Source organism: Abrus precatorius, unplaced genomic scaffold, assembly GCF_003935025.1.
Source record: "Abrus precatorius isolate BTA unplaced genomic scaffold, Abrus_2018 Scaffold4, whole genome shotgun sequence".
Lineage (NCBI taxonomy): Eukaryota > Viridiplantae > Streptophyta > Magnoliopsida > Fabales > Fabaceae > Abrus > Abrus precatorius.
The window spans coordinates 8,607,321-8,617,466 of NW_020874384.1; the positions used below are offsets into that span (position 1 = coordinate 8,607,321).

General features: G+C 27.7%; 1 protein-coding gene and 1 non-coding gene across 2 annotated transcripts; both read right to left on the minus strand.

Moving 5' to 3' along the window:
• Positions 1-1,603: 1,603 nt before the first annotated feature.
• Positions 1,604-1,676, minus strand: TRNAR-UCU. Its single transcript has one exon. It is a non-coding gene; the product is annotated as a tRNA-Arg (tRNA).
• Positions 1,677-4,542: 2,866 nt separating this feature from the next.
• Positions 4,543-8,196, minus strand: LOC113865316 (cycloartenol-C-24-methyltransferase-like). Its single transcript, XM_027499779.1, has 14 exons — positions 7,981-8,196; positions 7,737-7,845; positions 7,487-7,553; positions 7,128-7,201; positions 6,943-7,027; positions 6,804-6,859; positions 6,398-6,452; positions 6,162-6,209; positions 5,854-5,937; positions 5,556-5,672; positions 5,368-5,451; positions 5,120-5,245; positions 4,896-4,993; positions 4,543-4,675 (listed from the first exon to the last, which is right to left on the minus strand). Exons 2-14 carry the CDS (start codon positions 7,799-7,801, stop codon positions 4,612-4,614), a joined length of 1,023 nt encoding a protein of 340 aa, XP_027355580.1. The 5' UTR covers positions 7,802-7,845; positions 7,981-8,196; the 3' UTR covers positions 4,543-4,611.
• Positions 8,197-10,146: the final 1,950 nt, after the last annotated feature.

The following is a 10,146-nucleotide window of genomic DNA, read 5'->3' on the forward strand; positions in this document are numbered from 1 at the left end:
CTTTGCTACCCATGACTCGCTAACATTTCCATTCCATGCCTTATTAACCACCTCGTCAACATACTCCATCTAGTAATTGTTGAACTTAAAAAGTTTTAGACCCAGTCATCCACCCTCGTTGTTCCCACACATCTAAGTGAATTTCCTTTCCACAAGCGGCAAGTCAACCAATTACATATCTATGCCTTATTCTGTTCTTCGTTCACACATCTATGACTTTTTTTTTTTTACAAATTTTGACAAAAATACAACATAATTTAAGGAGAATGAGATAGTAATGACAACATCAAATATAGATAAAGTACTAAAAATTGTTTAAACAGTAGCAAAGTCTTGATACTATTGTCGTTGTGACATTATATTTTTCCAGGATTCTTAGATATAATAAAAAAACTTATGAAAATATTTGTGTTTTCATTAAAATTTGCACGGAGAAAACTAATTATGAAAGTGTGGATAAGGGATAAGTTAATGAAGAAAAAAAAAGAAAAAAAATATTTATGTTGTTTATAAGGGAGAACAAGATATGAAGATGTAAATGAGACAAAAAAGAAAAAAAAAATTAACAACGGGACATAGGAAAAAACAAGGAGAAAGTTTCAAAGTTTCAATGAGAAAAAGAAAAGGTCATTGAAGATTTACTCTCAACTAAAATACCTCATTTGTGCTTAATATCGCATAGTTGTCTTGTTCTTTGAATTAATGTTTTCTTTATTTAATAAATAAAATATAATCATAAAATATGGTAGCAAAGTTTTGAATTATTCAATGTTTTTATACAAGATGATTATAGAACATGGATCTTTTTGTTCAGTTAATCATGAGCTGCAAAAAAGGAGGGAAAAAGAAACAAAGGATGCTGTGAAAGTGCAAATAAATGGGCTGCGCTTGAACTTACAATTGACTTATAACTTTCTATAGCTTTAACTTCCAAGCAACCCACAATGGGTCCGTGATTTTCGAAGTGGCATAGCCCCCAATAATTCTAGTTACGAAACCACCGGTCAATGTTTGCACGTTCGAGTGTAGTGCATGAAACTTCATGTTTGCTCCGTTAAAGTTTCTTTTGCCAACACCATGTTGGTGGTGAACACTTTCTATGGTTCTCTCTTGCGACTTCAAATTTATACTATTTCATGTCTTTTTCGCTTAGGTTAATTCAATGATTCCGTGGGACAAGTACTACTTTAACCTCCCACTTTCTCAAATTCATTCTCTCAATCACATTTTCATTTTGATTTAAATCATATCAACATGACAACATCCCTTTCAAGTTTAGATTCCATTACCTTCTAGACATTTTGGAGGTTTGAATATGAATTTTTTTATTTTTAGATAATATATGCATATATCCTCCGTGACAATGCAATATCCATGTTTGAGAAAAGTATTAAAATTTAACATAAAATAATATATTAGTTCTAGTTTTTATAATAAAATGATTCTAACATTTTTACTTTTAATAAGTAATATAATTAACTCATTCAATTTATCTCATAACATGATTGATCTTCAATAATATTTTAATAATTTTAATTTTGGTGATAAATAACAATTACTGTTACTTTTATATTTTTAATAAAAGAAATTAACAGTGCAAACACACGCCTGGTGGGACTCGAACCCACAATCGTCTGATTAGAAGTCAGACGCCTTATCCATTAGGCCACAGGCGCTTGGTTATGAAAGGTAACTATTGTTACATGAATTTCATAGAAATAAAGAAATATTTAAATTTTGATTGATTAAACTTACTATAAATATATTTTAATATGTAACTTAATAAATAAACTTACATTAAAAGGTCCTTGCCGATTAAAAATATGTAATAATATGAGATTTCTTATTTCTTAGTTTTTATACTTCATTTTCTTAAAAATAAATAAAAAAGAAATAATGCTCCCAGTTTAGTAAAAGAGAAAAAGGTGAAAAAAAAAATGAAGAGAAGCTTTCCTAAGATACTTTTATATTTATTTATAATTTATATTTTTAACAGGAAAAATTATATATATATATATATATATATATATATATATATATTCTTTCATATTTTTTTTTTAAATCCAAACAAAACATTGATGTTTATTAGGTTGTGAAATTAGCATTAGCAGAATAAAAAATATGATAAAAATAAGAAAAAATACGGGCACGATAAACTCTTATATTATCAATATCTAATACACATCAAATAAACTAATAATAGTAGTATAACAAAATTGTAGATATAACTTTTCCTTATTGATATAATTATTTTTTAAAATGTGCTTGTGTGAAATTTAATTGATTAGTGTGAGATTTGACAAATAATAAAACAATTGGAAAAAAAATTATTTTATAATTTTAAGTATTCATTATCTATTTTTTAAAATCAAATGATGTAACTTGATTAAAAAAATGGAAAAATAATTTGAATTTATTAAAAAGAGTAATACAAATGAAAATAAAATAAAATAAAATGTTTTATTTATTTACAAAAGAAAACATTTTTCTGTTTCAATCATGCACCAAATAATACCATAAAAGCAAAAGAGAGAATAGTACATAAAATAAATTATCTTCATTTTTTTTTTCATATAATAAATGTCAAACACTTTAATATTTAAAATTTTAAAAATATCACGTTAGTCCTAATTTTTATCTCCATCAAACATTTAAATCTCTAAACTTAAACATTATTAATAAACTATACTAAAATGCTAACATATCATGTTAAATAACATATATGTTTGATTACATGTCAAAAATGACATTATATATTTTTATTTTAGTCTTTGAAATTGTTATTCGTTAAAATATTTTAGTCTTTGAGATTGTCATCATCAAGCATTTTAAACCCTAGTTCTTAAAACCTTTCATCTATTCATTTTTCTTCTTCTTCATTGTCCCACTGGAAAATACCATCATTAATTATTGTTTCAAAACTATAGTTCTTAAAACCTTTTGTCTATTCGTCGTCCCACTAGAAACTACCATCATCAATTATTGTTTGCTTGATATGTACGATCAATGTGAAGAGATTGGCGATGCTCGCAAGGTGTTTGAACAAATGTCGCATATGAATATGGTTTATTGGATTGCTATAATTTTTGGGTATGTCAAGTTGTTTGATGATATGATGCAAAGAAATGTTTTTTTTTTTTTTTTAACACAATAATGCATGTGGGAGATTTGAGTTGTGCTAAGGACATGTTTGATGTTATGCCTAAGAAGAATATTATTTCTTTCACACTATGATTGATGGGTATGCAAATGCTAGTAATATGGCAACATCAAGATTCTTGTTTGACAAGTTATGGAGAAGAGATGTTCTTGTTTCACCATCATGGTTGATGAGCTTGTAGTAGTTAGTTTATATATTCTTAAGCTCAATTGAGTTAATTAGTGCACTGGATGGCAGCGACTTTGCCACCATCAAAGAATGTAGATAGTGACCAAAAAGGGTAATTTTCGATGAGGAAGAATGAAGATGAAAAAAGATGAGTAGATAAAAAGTTTTAAGAATTAGGGATAAAAATGCTTTTCAATTCTCAAAAACAAAAATGAGGGTTTAGTCTAAAAGAAATACTACTAAAATTTATTAAGCTTCAATTAAGGATTACATACTAATATCTTTGCGCTCATATTTGAATCTCTTTTTTAAATTAATAAATTTTATAAAAATCTTACATATTTTTGTACCAAAATTATCATATAATAATTTTATATATATATATATATACACACACACACAATTTCTGATTTTGTTAAATAACTTACAGGTTCAGGTACTTAGAATTGATTATATAGAATAATAAAAAAAATTAATAAAGATGTTATTCACAAAATACACAAACTAAGAGGTTAAAGTTGAGAAAGATATTAAAAGCTATTTGTGATTATAATTTTAGGTCTTAAATGAACAACACAAAAAGAAAATGAAAATGACAGAAATAAGAATATTAAGGTGAAAAAAATGTTAGTACACAAAAGAATATTGAAATGACAACCTATAATAGAAAAAATTATTAAAATTTGTCTAAGATAATTTGGTCATGTGTAGAAAAGACCTTTGGAAACACCAATAAAAAAAATAGATTGCATGACTTTTAATCCGATAAAAAAAGATCGAGTCGATTCAAAAAAACTTTAAATAAAATTATTAAAAGAGACACTTTTAAATTTTTGAAAATTTAATTTTTAACTAAGCTAAAAGATGATCCATGTAGCTGAATTCACAAATAATATTCAGTTGTTATTCTTACATTGTTATTTCATTTTATTTATTTTACAAGACTCACAAGAGTAATAAAATTCTCCATCATCACCATCACAATATGTGTATTTTTTTTTTAAATTTAATAATCGTAAGTTACTAAGCTATTTGCATACATGAAAACAGTCCACACAAACATACATGGGATGATAAATTATCCATTTTAACTTTTATCAGTAATGTGAGGATAATCCAGTGAAACAGGGCTAAAACTGCCACGGAAAATAACAAGAAGCAAAATGAGGTATGTAAACGCAGAAAAGAAACTCAAATCAACAAGACTCCAAATACATTAAAATTTTACAGAAACTACTTCCTTTAATTGGAATAACTCTAGAAAGCAATTTTGCAACAGCACCTCAGGGAGTGCCAGACTCAGGCTTCCGGGCCAAAAAGAAGTACATTGGTGTGAAAATCTGTTTCCTGAAAACGCAACAACATAAGCAAGACCTTAGTACTGATTTTAAGTAACAAAAAATGATAAATTTTTATTAAAATAATATTTATTAAATGAAAAATATATTTTCAATAAAAACTTATTACTTTGTTAACAAAACTAATAGTTGTTTTACACTTTTACCAATTCTAACTTCAGTTGAATCGGAGTTATAAAATGACATTAAAGGATTAATGGAAAACTTACTTTCCACCATCAACTAGTCCTTCTGCGGCCTTCTCTAGGAAATCTTGAACCCTTAGACTTCCTTTTGGAGCTAAACCAACAAATTCTAGAGCTTTGACCTACAAACAATTAAATTCAGAGCCCACAAATAATATCAATATATTTCGAGTAATAGAACAATTCATGAGACTTAAATATAGAAAAAGTGAAACAATTGTTAGCTAAAAAAGTTTTAGTAGTAATACCAGGTTTCTGGTGAGAAGTCTCCCAACAGCTGTTAGACGGAAGCTACTAAGTGAGAAGTGACTTGTGTCCAGAGGGTAGTACCAAGGAATAGGAGACTCAACTGCAAGATCTTTCTCCATGATTACCTTCATGCACAAAAAGGATCAATCTTCAATCTTCCCTTAGCCAATTTAATATATGATTCATTTCTTAAACATTCATAGAACAATATTGGTGAAGATCATGATAAAAAGGGGTTGATGTTCACCTCAAAACCTGCTTGCCTCAGAGCTTCAGCACACTTTTCGGCCAATCTAATATCAGGAAGTCCATCTCCAACCTCAATTATTGCCTGCATCAATAGTTTATATATATATATAGAATTGCAAATCAAGTTGAGGCAAGGGAAAGAATAGAAGATAAAGTCAACATATAAATTCTACCACTCCATGATACCTTTATTTTTTGGTGTTCTTCATTATTGGGATCAAACGCTTCAGTCATGCACCATTCATATGCAGCAAAATATTGGCCAGGCTTCAACACTCTAAAGATCTCTTTGTAGCATCCATACTATCCATAATTTGGCATCAAGAAAGAGAAAAAAAAAAGTTTCAGACAATTAAAATTTAAGACAGAATTTAAACTCATAGTTTCACACCTGCACTTCATGGGCTACAGAGAGTTGATATGTGATTGTAGGGGAAAAAGGATTGATAAAAAGAGAAATAGAGTTGGAAAAATGGTCACATACAGCATCTGGTGCATGGCAGGTGGCTTCAATTGCATACGCTGCATCAAAACTATTGTCTGGGAATGGCATATTCATGAAGTCAGCCTGCATTATCAAATATGATAATCGTGCCATTGTATGCTATAACCTTAAATCATATCATAATGCAACCTCCTAAACTTTTCCATCACAAAAAAAAAAACACAAAACTCCTATGCAACATAAAAATAAGTGTAATAACAGTACAGAAACTGGACTCATACATGTAAAATAATAAAATTGTCCCCTTCCCCAGAAAAAGGAAAATAATTTATTTACAGAAGATCAACCTTGACAAAGTCGCAAGTCTTGTCCACTCCAGCAATGCGATTGAGTTCCTGTAAATCAATAAAAGCTCATAAGAGATCTAAGTGGTTTTGTTTTTCCGAAGGTTTAGAATTAACTATTCACTCTCTACTATTAAATGTGGTAAACTCACATAATTTATTCATCAACAGATATTTAAAGATATATGATTGGCAAGGTTTGGCTATTGTGTTACATATTACATATTTTTATCACATACCTTTCCTCTTGTTATCTGGTACTCATTGTTGTTCAAACCTGTGATTGATGTTGAGCTGCACAAGTACAACCAAGCTTATGAACCCAACCATTCTTTCCTTAAAAGAAAAATGCTTCTGAAATAAACATTCTAGAACATACTTCTTATTACCAGTGAAATATTTGTGGTACAATGCTAACATACTCTTTACCCATAAAGGGAAAAATCTAGATCCATAACAGACTATAGTACTACAGCTGCCAAGTTATTGAGAACGATGAAAAACTTAATTTTTTTGGAAGAAGAATATGCAAATAGGATATCCAGTTAACCAAAAGAACATCCAGGGAAAATACTTAATGAGCTAGTAGTGGAAAAACAAGGAAGGCAAAGAAAGAGAATGCTTCAAAAAGGAAGTGCCATTCACCTGAATCGAGAAATTTCTCTAAGTGGCCCCCCAATTCCACACCCGACATCCAAAACCTATAAACAAACAGAAAAATCTCTTGAATTTTAAGTAATATATAGTAAAATAGATATTGGTTTGCTTTATCGAACATGCAAACCTTTAGTCCCGGCTTCAGGCCTAGTTGTAAAGCAAGGTGGTGCTCATGTCTTTTGATGCTTTCCTGAAGTGATTCCCCAATCCATCTGAATTAGAAGATGATTAGCAGCACGCATGAGTTGTTAAGCTCAGAGCAAATCCTTAGAATTTGTTAAGTGCAGAATACAGCTAATGGATACCTCATACCTGGGTGCAAAATGGAATGATTGTCCCCAGCCAAACTCGTAAAAGCTGGTTGAAAGATCATAGTATTTATTAACCTGAAAAACATATGAAGATCTTATTTTGTAGATAACCAAGTTGGCAACAATTAAAATGAAAGAAAAGGAAGGTATTCTCCAACTTCACCAAGCAAATGTTACAAACAGCAAGTCACCAACACAAGTGATAGAATATTAAAACTAATAATGAACAGTCCCAACATGCAGATGGCCAATGACTATTCTCTCTGGCCCAAATAATGGCTTGGATACTGTTCCAAATCCAAAGTCGTATCAACTGAATATCATTAAAAATATGCATTTATTAATGTTAATTTCTCTCACCATATCAGCGTAATTGGCTTTCCTGTCTTCCTCTTTGCCTTCGTAATACACATGATACTTCTCATACCTGAACCATAAGTTTAATACATGGGATTTATCAGCCATGATAACTTAAAACCATATCTCATATCTTTCAGCATCCGATTAAAAAACATACATGCATGCATGCATATACTCATCGATAGACAATTTTCTAAAGAACAATGCAAAGGCACAGAGAGAGAGAGAGATCACAGAGAGAAACATATACTCGTCAATAGCAGACTGAACTTGGGATTTGTCAATCTTTCCACCAAGGCCCGATGCCAAATTCATGGTTGCAGCTTCCGACACCTCAGGTAGAATTCACGGAAAACTTGCTAAGATATATAAACAAATGAAAACCAAAACAGCATCAGAATTATCGAAGAGAGCAAATGCCAAATGCAACGAAACAGTGATCAGAAACAGATTTTGAAATGTGGGTCTTGAAGAGAATTTGGGATGAATCTCACATGAAAAGAAGAGTGTCAGAGAACTCAACGCTGAGAAAGGGGAACCTTTCAGAACTGCAGCAAAAAAGAGAGAAAGCAGCGATTACGATTTCTTGTAAGTTGCAACTTCTTCTCTCTATATAGAAAAATCTTAACAAAAAGACAACATTAACTCAACAGTTTAAACTAATAAAAGTACAAATATGAAAGCTGTTATTAGATTAGACAGCTATCATACATTTATGAATTGCAGAGTGCAGATGAACCGCATCGCAAGTCTAAATATATAAAAAAAGAGGGGAGAGATGACACTTTCACCTTTTTATTTATTTATTTATAATTTAATTTAATTTATAAAAAATTAGGTGTTTATCATCCTAAACTTTTACTAAAAATTCATAAAGATAACAAAATATATGTGATAAAATTATATTATATTTAAAAAATATTTATAATAATAAATAATTAAAATAGTAACTAATATATTTATTGTAACACAAATATTCCAATAAATAAAATTAAAAAGTAATAATAAATATTGAGTAGTGTTCTAGGACAGATTAAACATAAATTTTTTTATTATTAATAAACGTAATAAATGCACTTATTTTTATAATTTTTAATGCAATATAACATAAATTTTAATATTGATAGTAAAACATAAAAAAAACAGTAAATATGAAAATAAGTATTTGTTTTTATAATTAAAATAAATAATAATAATATTTCTGAAGTTAGTTGCATAAGTAGGATTATCTTTCAGGTTTATGATTGTGCAGAGTTGGCAAGTACCGTTTTGAAGAGAGAGAGGCATGCATCTTGAGTTCGCAACGGAATAACTGACATATAAAATTCATGTGATAGAATGCAGTAACATGCAGACGCTAACTATTCTTACATATTAGTTAAGAATATGTCTATTTTAAATTGTTCATACCTTTTTATTTTTGTTCTGTTTTACTCGTTATTATTAAAAGAATAATCAGTTTCTCACGCAATTTTCGCATCCTTTTGAGCATTTCATTTCTCAGTTGCGCAGGTCACGCGGCCTCTGTTTATTGCTGACGTTGAAGAATTGCGTTTTTTTTTAATATTATTTATTTATTTATTTATTACAGTATTGTGTATCTTATTTTATATTTTAATATTTTTTATAAGAAATAATTAATAAATTTATAGAAATAAAAATTAATTAATTTACTAAGACAATAGAACGTAATTATATATGATAAATTTATACTATATTTTAAAATTATTTATTTTAATAAATAGTTATATTGGTGAATTATATATTAATTTTTATATAATCAATAAAAATATTTTATTGAAAAGTGATTATTTAATACAGATGCTTTATTTGACATGTAGTAACATATGTTTTTTAATATTAAATTAGCATAAATTATATTTAAGAATTATTCATTTTACTATTTTATTAATTTTATTTTAAATTTTGAATGTAGAAATTATTACTTAATTTTTTATTATCTTATATAAAATTTAATTTATTTCATAAATAATTATGTAAATATTTTTTGAAATTTTCTTATTACATTACAAATTTTTAAGTTTTTAGTATATACTCATGCTTTTATTTATAAAATATCTTTTAATCTTATATAAACATTCAATTTTCTCACAAATCCCTATATTTATATTTAAAAATTAATATAATATAATTTATTGTTTATATTACTTTCGGTCAGTGCTCTCAATAATTATAAAGTTATCACTTTCTATTTTTCAAATTTTGTAATATTCTCAAACATTACCTGTGTTTTCTTAATAATTATAATAAATTTATTTTTTGTATTAATATATCTTTTATTTTCCTCTATTTATCATAATATCATATATGTAAGATGAGTGCATTTTTTAAAATGATAATATATAAATTACACTTTTGTCCAAACACACATCATAATTTATCAAATAAAGTGTTATATTTATTTAGTTTTAGAATCATTCAAAAATGATCAAAATTATGTTTTACAATTTTTATAATATACCTTGATATTTGAGAATTATAATTTTCAAAATTTTTTATTTGTTCACTTGATATGTTGATATTTATTTTTCTCATGTAATTTTTATATTTAAAACAAGTATCATACATTAATAGTTTTATGATAAGATTTTATTTTTTATTTTAAAAAAATTATTTTAAATATACAGATAAACTCACAT

Coding starts and splice junctions, on each gene's coding strand:
- LOC113865316 (XM_027499779.1), bottom strand. CDS start 7,801: ATGAATTTGGCATCGGGCCTTGGTGGAAAGATTGACAAATCCCAAGTT. Junction 7,554..7,736: donor GTTCAGTCTGCTATTGACGA/GTATATGTTTCT, acceptor CTTATGGTTCAG/GTATGAGAAGTATCATGTGT. Junction 5,673..5,853: donor CCTGCCATGCACCAGATGCT/GTATGTGACCAT, acceptor AATTATGGATAG/TATGGATGCTACAAAGAGAT.